The 15,481-nt window shown below is 42.5% G+C and overlaps 1 protein-coding gene across 2 annotated transcripts in view; it reads right to left on the bottom strand.

Annotated features, from left to right (window-relative positions):
- tec (tec protein tyrosine kinase) overlaps positions 1-15,481 on the bottom strand; it is a 266,972-nt gene that overhangs the window by 14,025 nt on the left and 237,466 nt on the right. For both annotated transcript variants that reach the window (XM_072496724.1, XM_072496725.1), the window contains exon 15: positions 10,476-10,540. In XM_072496724.1, the coding sequence (XP_072352825.1) occupies positions 10,476-10,540 (65 nt within the window). The remainder of the gene's footprint in view (positions 1-10,475; positions 10,541-15,481) is intronic.

A 15,481-nucleotide genomic window follows, 5' to 3' on the forward strand; every position in this document is an offset into this window, starting at 1 on the left:
GATAATGGTGACGAATGTGATATAAAATAGTTACTTTAGAGATACTAGTTAATGTAATGTAGAAATAAGCCACTTTGATTCTGGCAGTTAGGGAGAAAGGGATTTGAGACCGCATGGAAAAAGCAGGAAGAGGTGTGTCTATGAGAGTGATGCGGCATTGATAGGGGCCAGAGAAAGGGATTGGAAGTGAGCCAATCAGAATAGATCAAACAGGTCAGGAGGGATATAGGCTGACCTATGGGCGTCGAGTATGTGAAACTTGATACCATTTGAATTGATTTGCAGAGATCCCTTTGTTTCTTTGTTCATTCGCTTTCTGGGATATAGGAGAGTGGATGTCTCTTATATTTCTATGAAATGAATCAAGCTTGCAAGCTAAATAAATAACTTCTTTTTACGTGCGAATCCATCTCAACTTTTATTGAGGCCAGACTGACAGAGAAAGAAATTTGGGAATCAACAATGGCTGAACTGCATCTTAACTCGACTCACTTATCTTGATTTCATCTACCTTGCTACGGCCTGCAATAATCTAGAAAACTTACATTCAAACTATTAAAGGAACTTTTAATTACTATGTTTGTGCACGAGAATTTCATATTCTACCATCCTTTGTGTTTCTTAGCTTTCCTCCTGAATAGCCTGATTCTGATTTTGAGATTCTGTCTCTTTGTGCGAGACTCCAGCACCACTAGAAAAAAGTTTCCATCGACTTTTTAAAATCTTATAAACCTCAATGAAAACTCTTTATAACCTTTTACAATTCCAGGCAGCCTGATTCTTATAACACGCAAGTCAGTCACCTTGTTAGTGATTGACCAGAAAATCTAGATCAGCTGATGAAAGCTTGAGGGATGGATCGGGCACTCGAGGTAATCTTGTAAACCAGTATCTTATCAGATAGGATGGTCATAGCTAGACAAGTTGTGGGAGCATACATATGCTCTGATCTATTATGCTGTTTGGTTTTAGTCAGTTACACTCTATCTGTGCCAGACTTCAGGTAATCTCTCCATACCTAAATAGCAGGATGTGTCCTTTAGAGAAAGACTTTGCTCTGTTCTGGGCAATCAGAAATTTTACAGGACATGTTGAGATAGCAGTTAAGGCATGCGGCGTCTTTGGTTTTATGAATAGAGGCATTGAGTACAAAAGCAAGGAAGTTATGATGAACCTTTATAAAACATTGGTTTGGCCTCAACTGGAGTACTGTGCCTGGATTTTTGGAAGGATGTGAAGGCATTAGAGAGGATGCAAAAAATATCCAGCATGATTCCAGGGGTCAGTTATCTGGATAAGTTGGAGAAGTTGGAGTTGTTCTCCTTCGAGAAGGCTGAAAGAGGAGAATAGATTGAAAAATCAGGAGATATGGACAGAGTAGATAGGGAGACACTATTCCCATTATTGTACGGTTTGAGAACTCAAGGGCATTGGTTTAAGGTGAATGGCAACAGAACCAAAGAACAAAGAAAGGTACAGCACAGGAACAGGCCCTTCGGCCCTCCAAGCCCGTGCCGACCATGCTGCCCAACTAAACTACAATCTTCTACACTTCCTGGGTCCGTATCCCTCTATTACCATCCTATTCATGTATTTGTCAAGATGCCCCTTAAATGTCATTATTGTCCCTGCTTCCACCACCTCCTCCGGTAGCGAGTTCCAGGCATCCACTACCCTGTGTAAAAACACTTGCCTCGTACATCCACTCTAAACCTTGCCCCTCGCACCTTAAACCTAGTAATTGACCCCTCTACCCTGGGGAAAAGCCTCTGACTATCCACTCTGTCTATGCCCCTCATAATTTTGTAGACCTCTATCAGGTCGCCCCCTCAACCTCCGTCGTTCCAGTGAGAACAAACCGAATTTATTCAACCGCTCCTCATAGCTAATGCCCTCCAAACCAGGCAACATCCTGGTAAATCTCTTCTGCACCCTCTCTAAAGCCTCCACATCCTTCTGGTAGTGTGGCGACCAGAATTGAACACTATACTCCAGTGTGGCCTAACTAAGGTTCTATACAGCTGTAACATGACTTGCCAATTCTTATACTCAAAGGCAGCACAAGGAAAGATGTTTTCACGCAGTGAATAGTTAGGATCTTGAATGTTCTTTAAGAGTATAGGAGGTGGCATTATCATGGCTTTCAACAGGGAATTGGATAATTAAAACATTTGCAGGGATACAGGGGAAGTGGAACTAACGGAGTTCCTCTTGTAGAAAGCTGGCGTGGATAACAGGCTGAAATGCTTGTGCTGTAATCATTCAATGATTTTATTCTAAAAATAAAAATTCAATCATTTTCAGTAAACATTGAGTAATTTGTGCAGCAAAGACAAGACATCAAAAGTCCAAGGTCTAATTGTACAATCACAAAAGTACTGAGCCTACATGGGCACTTTTCTTTATAATTGTGGACATATAATGGTGAAAGGTTGCAAAACAGCGATCAAGAAATAATGGCAAGCGGAGGTTAGATTTTGTGGACTGGAAGTATAAGTAGATTTAAGATTTGTTATCTTGTTCTTCAGGACTCAGCTTTGCTCTGATCATTTGAAGTGTTCTCAACAGGGAAAATGCCTCTTTTGGCTCTGATGGCCCAAGATATAGGTGCAGAAGTTGGTCACTCTGTCCATTGAACATTCTCCGCCATTCAATAAAATTGTTTCGCTGTTTGTGACCTCAACTCCATTCTCCTGGCTACTCCGCATAATCCTGGACTCTTTTGTAGATCAAAAATCTGTCTAATTCAGTCTTGAATATGATCAATGACCACAGCCTCCACTGTTGTTCACGGAATAGCATTCCAAAGGTCAACAAACCTCAGAAAGTTAATGAACAGCTGCTATTCATCATTACTAACATAAGTGCATCTGGGAGGAACAGGGCAATAATTTACTTGGAATTGAAATAAAGTTTATGTACACAGTAAATCACAGGACTCAGTCTCCCAGCTGTTGTTATTATGTTTTTCCTATTGTTTTCTCTCTGCCTCTTGTTTTCTAATGCCAGTGAATGAAAAGAAGCGTGGCAGGGAATTAAGGTGCCTTGGGAGTACGTCAGGGAGGAGAGCAGTCTTAAACAACATGATTATAAATGGGGCATCAAACGAGCAGGGTCATGTGCAAGGGAATAAGGCAAAAGTGTGGCCCATACTTCACACAAGAGGAGTGAAGCAGAGCTGGAACCTAGCCTTTATGTGGGAGGGGAAAATTTAGCAAGTTGCACATGTTTTGAATACATAGCCATGGCTGAAAGCTGTCTAAAACTACCGAGTTAAAATACATAGTTGAAGCCCAGGTTTTTAAGAAAGGTTGAAATATTCTTCTTCAGCCATCACTAGCTTGGCCACATCATTCGCTTGACCACCTAAGAAACTCTGTATTACAGGTCATGAGTTCGGTGGGTGCTTGCATGGTTGTTAAGTCCAATCTGAGAGCCGCATCTTCGACCACACACTTGGCAAGTGTTTTGGGAGGTTGGATCGGTGCTTGGACTCTCGATCCTTTCTTAGACTCTTTCTGGGCCTCCTCTTGTCATCTGGTGTCCCTTCAATCAAGGGTTTCCTCCATGTAGGTCGTTTCTGAGCAAGTGGCATTGATGTCTATGTTGCATTTGTTGAGGTGAGCCTTCAGAGTGTCTTTGAAGTTCTTCCTTTGTCTTCCTCTTGTTCTGAAGCCTTCCTTGAGCTGGGCAAAGAAAATTTGCTTTGGCAGTCAGGACTCTACACACTAAGCACTTGGTCGGCCCAACAGAGTTGGCTTTGGATAATCATGGCTTCAATGCTGGTGCTCTTGGCACCTTCAAGGACACTGATGTTAGCATGCCTGGCCTCCTAGCTGATGTGGAGAATCAATCTGAGACAATATTGATGGTACCTGTCCGGAACCTTGAGGTGGCGTCAGTATGTAGTCCACTTTTCTGAGCCATATTGAAGAGTCGGAAGGATGACTGCCTTGTACGCGAAGATCTTGCTGTCAGCACATATGTCATGGTTGTCAAAGACTCTCATCCTTAGGCTTCTGAAGGAGATGCTTGTGGATTGGATACAATGTTGGATCTACGCATCAATGTCAGCCTTAGATGAGAGGTATCTCCCCATGCATGGAAATGTTTCATGTGTGAGAGGGTTTCTCCATTCACCTTCAGGGAGAGACTGGATATTGCCTTAGGGTGGGTTGTAAAGGGTTTGAGTCTTCTTGAGGTGGAGGCTGGGACCGATTCTTTGGTATGCTTCCACAAAGGTCGAGCATGGCTGGGAGATTTTCCACCGAGAGTGGAGGTTGCAATGTCACCTGCATACTGAAGTTCCATGAGCGATGTCAGTGTCGCTTTTGTTATAACACTGCATGGAACTCATCCAGCTGAGGATGATTGATCTCTAATACTGATTGGGCTGTGAGTTAACCAGCACTAGTAGAACAGGTCAGCTGCTGTAGCAACTGACAGAAAGGAGTGAGGACCCTGAGATGTGTAACCGGGTCCTGTGTAAATATCGCTGTTATACTGAATAAACGTCTTTCTGATGAACTCTTCAGACTCCCCCCTTTGCTGTTTACTTCAGTTTTGTTCTTGGATTTCAACTGGTTGAGTTTGAAAAGTTTTCCGTCCATCTTGTAGATGATGTCCACTCCACTGGGAAGCTTGCTCTTGACAAGGTGAAGGATGTTGGGAATGAAGATGGAGAAAAGGGTGGGGGCGATGACACATCCTTGCTTGACCTCGAAGATTTCGGTCTTATTTCCATCGGCAAGGACTGAAGAGGACTGCTCAGTCGTAAAGAAAGCTGCTGAAATGCTCTCCAGTTCCTATTCCAAGAGCGAGATGACTGAATCAAACTCCACCGCCTACATGCCAGTCCGTAGCTAGGGACTTCCAGATCTCACAGTCCTGTCCTTCACCACAGAACTTGTGTGTGGGGGGTGTTCTGGTATCCTCTAGGTAAACGCCTGGTGCTGAACATCTTTTAAAGTGGGTATACCATTGCACATCAGCAGACACACGGTCCTTGACAGAGGGTGTGTCAAAATCAGTGAAAAGGGAATCTCGATGACGGGGGATCTCCCTACTGCTTCAGCCTTCACCGCCATCGCAGCCGTTGATACCATACAAGTATCTTCCGCTTGATCTACCACTAAGGACTTGTTTTGGATTGCACTTTGTCTGGTTCCTCCCCTCTGACCGTATCATCCTGGGTGACTCTGCCAGGAGCTTCAGACTCTCAACAGAATTGCTCTCAGGATCAACGGAATGTTCAAGCCTCTCCACCATGGCAAAGTGGCACTCCAAGGAAAGGACAGGTTGAACAAAAAGTTCAAACAATAAGAAAAATCACTAGGTAAATTTAAGATATAAAATAAGTAATTTTTGAATTTTGTGATAAAGCTGATGTTAGATATTACAGATTACAATGCTCCGAAGAGTAAAACAGTGGATGAAAATTTAGTAATTTAATAATGATCAAATATTAATATCAAATAAGGTTTTTTTAAATTGTGTTTGTAAAGGATTGTTATATTATGGAGTGTTTATATAGAAATTTTCCATTATATTTGTAAGACACAGGAAGCAACCATAACCATACATGGGGAAGTATGTGACATATTGTAAAGCTTTTAATTATATTTCTGTGTGGAGTTACATTTTATTTTGCAAACAAACATTCAGGTTTAAGCAACTGAAGGACTTCAACAAGAAGTAGTTCTCTTTTAAGTGATTTGTTTCACTTGACAAGGATGGATCCCTGCTAGAAGTCATAAAAAAAAAATTCTATGACTTCTAGCAGGGATCCATCCTTGGCCGTCTCCTATTTCTCAACAACATGCTGCCCCTCGACGACATTATCCAAAAAGCCCAGCATTAGATTTCACATGCAAACGGATGACACCAAGCTCTACTTCACTACCATCTCGCTCAAAGACTTCAATGTTGCTAAATATTGAGACCACTGATCTGACACCCAGTACTGGAAGAGCTGGAATTTCCTCCAATTGAAAAAAAAATTCTTCCCAAGATTAAAATGCATTTTTACTTAACAAGAAAACCACAGGAATGGCACGGCTCAGTATATATGGATATATAGTTTCAACTGTACCACTACAGGAGCCAACCAAGGATCCTTAAACCCCGCCATAAAAAAATTTAAAATACAAAGAAACTATGTGAAAACCCCAGTTCTGGAAGGATGTTTTTCATAAACCACACAAAGCCACTTACTCCCAGCCTCAAGCACAATGCAGAATGATCATCATTCCACATATTTATAGAGAGAGGACCAGCAGTGCTAAATTCGGATTATGGTCAGTGTCATTAGCGCTTCCCAGCAAATTAAACAAGATAGGATTTTTTTTTAAAAAGGAGAGCTACCAGGAGCAAAGGTTCTCAGGATAAAAGAGGACCAAGATACAACCACAAATCCGTATTCCTCCAGCGCACTGCCACTCCCAAGGATGATGATGATAAAAATTTGCTCGTTCATATAAGAGAACGTCACAACCATAAGGGGGAACAACATGATATCAATAAGGGACATCCCAAGCATAAGATGTCAATCACAGCACCGGATGTGGCCTAATCCAGCACACTCTGAGATAAGGGAGTCAATGCCCACAAGACCCTCAGTACACGCCAGGACCCACCACCCAGCTGATCCTGCACCTCACTATCCCCATCCAGGGCAGTGTAACAACCCACCAACCAAAACAGAGACACGTGGGGGCACGGTAGCACAGTTGCTTCACAGCTCCAGGGTTCCAGGTTCGATTCCCGGCTTGGGTCACTGTCTGTGTGGAGTTTGCACTTTCTCCCCGTGTCTGCGTGAGTTTCCTTTAGGTGCTCTGGTTTCCTCCCATAGTCCAAAGATGTGCAGGTTAGGTGGATTGGTCATGCTAAATTGCCCTTCGTGTCCAAAAAGGTTAGGTGGGGTTGCTGGGATAGGGTGGAGGTGTTGGCTTGGAAAGGGTTCTCTTTCCAAGGGCTGGGGCAGATTCGATGGGCTGAATGGCCTCCTTCTGCACTGTAAATTCTATGACTTCCATCCCTGGTGCACACATTTTCTTCGCATCCACACACTCTTCTCCCCACCCCATTACCACACACTCTCTCTTCATGCATACGCTCTTTCCCCCCCCCCCCCCCCACCCCTTTCATGTGCACTTTCCCTCCGCCCCACCCAATTTGTAAGCATACACTCTTTTGACTCCACCCCTTTCAGGCTCAGACTCTCTCCCACTCCTCCCCCCCCCCACCCTATTCGCACGCACACAGTTTCCTTCCCAACCCTTTTCACGTACACACTCTCTTCCCCACCCCCCCCCCCACCATAATTGCACATAAACTCTCTTTTTCTCACCCACCGCTCAAAATTGTTTCCCCCCCCCCCCCACTTCCTCCCCCACCATAATTGCACATAAACTCTCTTTTTCTCACCCACCGCTCAAAATTGTTTCCCCCCCTACCATCACCACCAGCGGTGTTGTGGGAAATTTTGAAGTGCAGGAGCTTTAAGAAACGATGTTGGCCATATAATTTCTCAATACTTTGTTACAATGTTTTCCTATGTATTCATCATTTGAATCCCTCAACATCAATAAAGCTATGCTTTAAGTGCAATATATTAGTGCCAGTTGCCATTTTATTTCGAACCATGAATATTTGGCATAATTAGAAATTCATTCATTACATAATTAAACTTGATGTAGAGATGTCGGCGTTGGACTGGAGTGAGCACAGTAAGAAGTCTTACAACACCAGGTTAAAGTCCAACAGGTTTGTTATGAATCACTAGCTTTCGGAGCACTGCTTCTTCCTCAGGTGAATGGAGAGGTAGGTTCCAGAAACATTTATATAGACAAAGTCAAATGATTCACCTGAGGAAGGAGCAGTGCTCCGAAAGCTAGTGATTTGAAACAAACCTTTTGGACTTTAACCTGGTGTTGTAAGACGTCTTACTATGCACGCCCCAGTCCAACGCCGGCATCTCCACATCATTAAAAACATGAATTACAGAATTTTCCTTGCAAGAAATGAAACAAAACTGGGTAATTAGAGTTAAGATACAGATCAGCCATAACAGCAGATCAAACTCAAGGGGCTGAATGGCCTATTCCTGTTCTCCTATATAGATATTAATGAATAGGGCTTGGTGCGTGTGTGCAAACATTAATGCGTTAGGTTAATTCTCCAGTCAATTCAAATTAATCCAGATCTCAAAGAATTATTATTTAGCTAAATTAATGGCTCGCATAGTACCCCTCAATCTTCACTGTCTCAAAGCAAGCAACGGTCATTTATGCATTTACATTCAAGGAGTCAATATCCAAAACATTTGTACCTAATGCTGTATCATCTTCAATATTGAAAATTAATTTTTTAAAATACATATTTACCTTTCAGCCAAAACCTACTCCTCAATCCTAACCATCATGCTAAATGGTTTCAAAGGAACTTTGTTCTAACCACCAACAGAACTTATAAATTTTTACAACGGGAATGCCACCTGATCAGTTTTTTTCCAATGCACCTTTGGCATTCAATTGCGGCATTAGTTAATTTCAGCTGTATCTGATACTTCTAAATGCAATCTTGCCAATGTTTTAAACTTTGTGAAATATTTATTTGAGGCTACTTTCGCACTATTTATGTAAATAACTTAATTTTTCTTCTCTATAACTTATCTCCATCAACCAGCAGACCCCAGTCTCCATTTCTGAAACCTTTCTTTATACCTGAAAATTGAACACATTCTCACAGCTGTTACAGCAAGTTGTCTGCAGCAATAATTTTCTCAACTAAATGAAACATGATACAATAACTATTGATATGAATTGAGGAGTTGTTAGCATATGGAATGTTCCCATCAGAAACAGTGGCAAGAATAAACTCCATAATACAACTCATATCGAAAATTGAAAAAAAAAGAATGGGAAATAGGATGACATGGATAGTTCTTTCTGAGAGCTGTATTGTGACAGTGATGGGCCAAATAGTTTCCTTCTGGGTGGCTTTTCACAGTAACTTCATTAGTGTTATTAATAATAATAATAATAATAATAATAATAATAATAATAGCTTATTGTCACAAGTAGGCTTCAATTAAGTTACTGTGAAAAGCCCCTAGTTGCCACATTCCGACGCCTGTTCGGGCAGGCCGGTACGGGAATTGAACCCGCGCTTCTGCCTTGTCCTGCATTACAAGCCAGCTGTTTAGCCCACTGTGCTAAGCCAGCCCTTAATATAAGCCTACTTGTGACAATGAAGATTATATTTTAAAAAAATTATTACATTGTTCTTTCTGGGGGAATGCCGATTTAAAGTGGACTGACTTGGCCCTGCCAAGGGCGAGGGATTTACTTGTGGAATGTGCTTCTCTCTTGATGAGCTGATGTACCTCACACCTTACTGCAATAGCGACTGCCCCTTGAACACTTACAGTACAACAGCATCACAATGCCAAGTGGTACAACCGCGGGTGGATGCTGCTGTTAGCATCAGCTCACTGTTGAAGGAGCCTGAAAACAAACAGGTTTCCCACACATACACTTCCTCTCACACTCTCCCTCCCACACACACTTCCTCTCACTCTCTCCCTCCCACACAATCAACATTTTCCTACAAGGCCAGGGTGTGAAGGAGGGGGGAATCGTGAAAGAGGTTAAGAGGGAATGGGGGGAGAAGGTTGAAGGGGCGGCGGACTTGCCGAGGGTGTTAAATGACCCCAATCCTGCCTCCTGGTGCTGAGGTTTACACGCGTGCACCCCCAATTCCAGCCTCACCCCTGTGACAGCCACTAGGGCTTGCGCTTTCTCAGATTTGAACTGCCGAACGCGGATTGCCAACTACTGCTGCACTTATCAGAACTACAACTCCATTCAGCCACCACGGGCTGGGCCTCCCCGATTTCATACTGCTGCTCCTCACTGTGCAGGCGCATAGCAGCCCCATGGGTAATGTAATTTGTAGGGTAATAGCCTGTGATTCGCTACGCAGAGTGATTGCCATGTACATTCTGGAAAAGATTTTAAAGTAGTTCTGTCCCTGATTGGCTGCGACAGACTCACTCATAATTTTGGGGCCCCCTGTCTTTGGAGGGTCTGTGCCAAGGGACAATGTGTTACACTGTAAATCCGTCCCAGTCTGTGCTCCTCTAATTCTGGCCTCTTTAGCAATCCCAATTTTATTGCTCCACCACTGCTGCTCAGGCCTTCATTTGCCCAGGCCCTAAACGCTAGAATACCCTCCTCCCTACACCTCTCTGCATTTGCTTATTTCCTTTAAGACACTCCTCAAACCTTACCTTTTTGACCAAGTTTTTGGTTAGTCGGCCTAATATTTCTTCAGGCAGTCCGGTGCCATATTTTGTTTCAGAATTCTCCTGTTAAGTGCCTTGTATATCTTATTTCAAAAAGACACTATACAAATATAAGTTGTTGTTGTAGCCAATAAACATGAATATGCTTGATACTAATACTTGGTATTACCTGGTCATTCCAAAATCAGACACTTTCACCACGTGTGATTCACTCACTAAACAGTTCCTGGCAGCCTGAAAAGAAAAGGAAACATAATTTTTCTAAAGATGTATGGTCTACTTCTGCACTTTCCAGCCCACAGTTTTTACTTGACATGAATGGGTGGCAATCATGGGCTTGAGTGGAGAGAACACACACCCAACGAAAAATTAAGCCTAATCTCAAATTGCTTTACTTAGGGATATATATAGAAGTCAAATTTACATGGGAATTATTGAATTGTCTCCTACAATTTCAGAAGATGTCATTCCAAAAGGAAGAGGCAAACTAATCTTAGCTCCATGGAAATTTAACATAATTATTTATCATAGAAAGTCAAAATTATACACTTGGATTTACCAATTCATTAAGATTTTATATCAAAAGTGGCATAAAAATAATAACAAGCAAAAATTGATCCTACATAATATTCTACTAATATGCTGCACGGTGATGTTTTTGAGACTTGTATGTTAAACATGAGCCATTTATCATTAGTCTTTAACTATTCACAGATCCCAGGCTTCAGTCATGAACAGTGCAGTCTCCATGCAGGTAGGCTGCTTACTTAAGAGGGTTCCTGTAGACTGTTCTCTCACACAGAGTCTCTTACCATGTGACTCTATACATCATGCCATGTGTGGAGCTATTCTCCAGTCTCAGTTCTCCAGTTAACCCTTGCTGTCAAGCAGCATTACATTACAATAGCATGCAGGCACTATATTACAACATTCCCTTTCTTCTCTAAAGAAAACTTCCTCCCTTCTAATAGAATATTACAATACAATCTTTACTTGCTATCCCTTCTCCGCCATGCATGTCTCTGACTTAACAAATTCAGATGATCTTGAGTCCGACAGTTCTTCCACATCAAGGTGTGTCACATTTGGAAGAATGGTAGGAGTACTCTGTGTTTCCGGTCCTTGGCTATCTCTGTTTGATTCACTTTTTATTTTGCTTCTTTGAGTGGTGTTCCACTTTGTTAACAACTCATCCGCTTTTTTGGGACACAGAGGGTTTGTCCCATTCCTTCCAAGGGGAATGTACACTCTTAGTTTTTATAGTGGACTCGAATTTTCTTTTTCAATGGTATCCGTCATGTTCTTGCCGAACATATAGGTTTTGCAACTGGAACCCTAATTTCCACTTGCTTCACAATTTCAGCCAAACATTTGTTTGTTGCTGCATTTGCAAAATCATTTTGCGAGCTTATAAATCTGGTCAGTCAGCTTAATGATTTTTCAGGACGTCTGAGACATCCAGTGCTTTTTATTTTAACAGTGTCTTGTGCTTGGTCAGATTTACTTTCCAAGCTCATTTCTGTCTTTTCTTTTCCCCTTAGCAGCAGAGGTTTGCCCTCGTCTCTGGCCAGGTCAGTCACCAAACTTGTTTCAGTTCTTTAATTGTATAACTCATTACTTCATTTTCTGCTTTGCAGTTTGGAAAGTTCTACTGCTTTTCCTTACAATACATCCTCTTTTTCATTCAACTGTTTCTTCAGCTCTGTAGTCTGTTTCTTGTAGCTTTCAGCTGCCTCCTGGAAAATTGAACATTACGGAGTAAGTTCTGCCATCTGATTCTTCATGTTGTTCAATGATGCAAAATTCATTGTCCTTCTCTTTGTAATTTGAGTAACCTTGGTCCTGAGGGATTCTTGTAGCATGTGAATATCTTTCAACAGGTTCTCTTTTCCTTTTAGAAGCTCGCTTGCTACATCTTCAGCTTTCCTGTAATTCAGAAGTGTCTCAAGTGTCTCCTGCTGTGCTTCCATTCCGCTGTTTAAGACGGTCTTCTCATCATGTAGCTGAATGGCCACGCATTGATCTTGGAAGGACTATCAACCATTTTGCAACTCTTTATTCTCCTGTTGTCACCCTCTGGGATCCCTGGTTGCCCTCTCCCTTGGAGCCTCTTGTTTCCCTCAGTGCTTTGGTGGGGGGTTGAGTGTTCTAGACTTTCTTCTATTGTCTGCATTCTTCACAACTTGGGAGTCTAGAATATCTGTCAAAGCCTTTTAACATCTCACCAAATGTTGTTGCAAATAAAGATTTATACATTAGCTGTGGAGTACTTCACCAGTAAATGAACCAAAATCTTACCAACCGGTGCTTTTTCCGATTCTTTATTTAACCTGTATTCTGTACATGAAAACTTGTCTTCTCCAGACTCCCACTCCTGGGACTGGTTTAGCCCTTTCCATACTACAAATGTGTCTGGCTCTTCTAATTTGTTGTCCATAGGCATATGTTTTATTTCTTGTATTTACATGTTGCCACTTTAAGGCAGTAACCGTTTTTATCTCTGTAGCTGCCGATTTTTTCTCTTTGTTCTCCCGTGCTTTTTGGGATTCCCGCGATCGTGGGCTTTAAACTTCTAGAATTGCAGCATTTCCTTCTTTGGCCTTCAAAGGCCGATTTCAACGTTATGCTTTTTTTCCCCCTTCTTTCACCTCATGCAGGCCATTTTCCATTGTACTCTGCTGTGGGAGTTTTAGCACAGTGCCCTTCGCTTTAAAGGTGTGAGCTGTTGGGCTTTTTTTATTCTCCCACACGTTTTGGGTTTTGGATGGCTGTTTTTCTAATTTAAAGCCATGGCCTTCTCTTGGCTCTGATTGCCATTTGAAAAAAAATAAACTTAAGAGTACCCAATTATTTTATTTCCAATAAAAGGGCAATTTAGCGTGGCCGAGTCATCTACCCTGCACATTTTTTGGGTTGTGGGGGTGAGACCCACACAAACATGGGGAGAATGTGCAAACTCCGCACGGACAGTGACACGGGGCCAGGATCGAACCTGGGACCTCAGCGCCGTGTGGCAACAGTGCTAACCACTGCTGCCCCGATTGCCATTTTTAAAAGACATTTAGAGTAAAATACTTTTTTTTTAAAAAAACTCTGCAGGCCTTTTCTTTCAGCTATGCACTGCAGATGTTTGTATTTAACTCTCGTCATTCAGCCTTATTTTTCATTTTTTTCCCCCCACCTTTACTTTTTACTTGCAGGTCTCTTTCAGCTGTCTTCGGAGTATATTACAAGTAAGGCTTTATTTTTGCATTTTGCTCACCAGTTTGTGGACTCTCACTCCAACAATCTTTCTTCTTAGGTGCATGTTTCTCTAGTTCAGCTTCAAATTTTCATATCTTCTGATACTGCTTTGGGTTATCGGATTTAGCTTCCCCTGATTATTGTACTATCTCTGATGTGTTATCCTTAAGGAGCTCCCATTGCTGCCAGTCACGTTACAATATTATGAGCGGTGACGTTGAGTAGGAAGTCTTGGGATTTGTATGTTTAAACATGAACCATTTATTGTTGGTCTTTATAACTATTCAAAAATCCCAGTTTATAGTCATGCATGGCACTGTCTCCATGCAGGTAGACTGCTTCCTTACAGAGGTTCTGTCCAGACTGCTATCTTCCAGAATCTCTTTCCATGTGACTCCATAATTCATAACGTGAGCAGTGCTATTCTCCAGTCCCATGTTAACCCTTGCGCTGCTGGGCACCTTTACATTACAATAGCATGCAGGCACAATATTACAACACTTAACATTAAATTTAATTCTGCACAGTTTCTTTCAACCTTCACATAAGCAAGTGCCTGTGTCCATCTTGATAATGGAAAGTACCAATGCAAACTCATCACTTGTGATGCTCTAATTACATTGTTCAGAATTCTCCATTTGGGAGACTATGATTGACAGCTCTTAAGACTATATAAAAGCCAGTTAAATGCATTCTGCAGAGAAGGAGTGGAAGTGCGAGCACTTAACTGGCTTTGATATTGTCCAAGAACTGTCAATCATAGCTAGGTATTTATGAACATTGTTAGTTTCACAGCTGACTACTTGAAATCCATTCAAGCATAAAGAGAGATGAATTAAACAATCCAGACAGCTGGGTATGTGTGGAAGCTGCCAAACACAGCCCAGTAGAATCAATTTCACATAGATATGAATGAAAGGCTTTCAAATCAAAGATCTGAGGGGTTTAAATCCAGCTAATGTGGTTTCCTCTTTCCTGGAATTTACAGGTGCTGCTCCCTCTGCCTGAGCCAGCAAATGTATTGCACCAGTGAGTTTTGAAGCAGTGATATTTTTTTCACTGTCTCTGTCTGGACTTCTCTCTAACTTCCAGACGGCGGTCGTTCTTATCGGGGGTAGGAGGGTATTCCTGGTGGGTTCTCTGTAATAGGGGGTTTCTGGTGGGGGTGGGTTGGGCAAGATTTACATTGTGTGGGCGTGGAGGGGGGTGGCCCTCTGTTGGACTTTGGGGGGGGGGGGGGGGGGGGGGGAAAGAGTTACCCATTTAGCCCACCATGACGTACACCACGCCAGGGCTACACTAGTAAATACCTGCGCCAATTCTCATCGACATGAATCCCAGCCCAGAGAACCTGGAGATTCACAAGGGCTTGGGGATATGGTGCCCAGCCCATTAATAGGATGAAAATGCAATGAATGAACCCATTTGCATCCTCCCATTGGGACGGACGTGACCCTCTATATTTCCGCCAGCGGAGGACTGGAGCATTGGAACAGGATCGGAGCCAGGCACAATCCTGTTTTATGCCCAATGCTGGATTCTCCGCTGCATCAGGAATTCTGCTCTGGCGACAGAGAATCCAGCCCATCATGTCGCCACCTGAAAACTGTAGTTTTTTTGGTGTCCTCAGTCTCACCTTCCCTCCACCACCATTACCAACTATAATGTGATGCTAAATTTGACAAAGTGTCATCGATGCTCGAAACGATAGTACCCTTCTCTCTCCACATATGGTGTCAGACCTGAGATTGTCCAGCAGTTTCTGTTTTTGTTTAGCTCAGTTGCCTGGACAGCTGGTTTGTGATGCAGAGTGAGGCCAACAGCGCGACTGAGGTTATTCAACCTTCCTCCTCACCCAAGGTGTGGTGATTCTTAAGTTAAATCACAACCAGTCAGCTCTCCCCCTCAAAGGGGAAAGAAGGGGAAAGAAAC

This window comes from Scyliorhinus torazame, chromosome 3, assembly GCF_047496885.1.
Source record: "Scyliorhinus torazame isolate Kashiwa2021f chromosome 3, sScyTor2.1, whole genome shotgun sequence".
Lineage (NCBI taxonomy): Eukaryota > Metazoa > Chordata > Chondrichthyes > Carcharhiniformes > Scyliorhinidae > Scyliorhinus > Scyliorhinus torazame.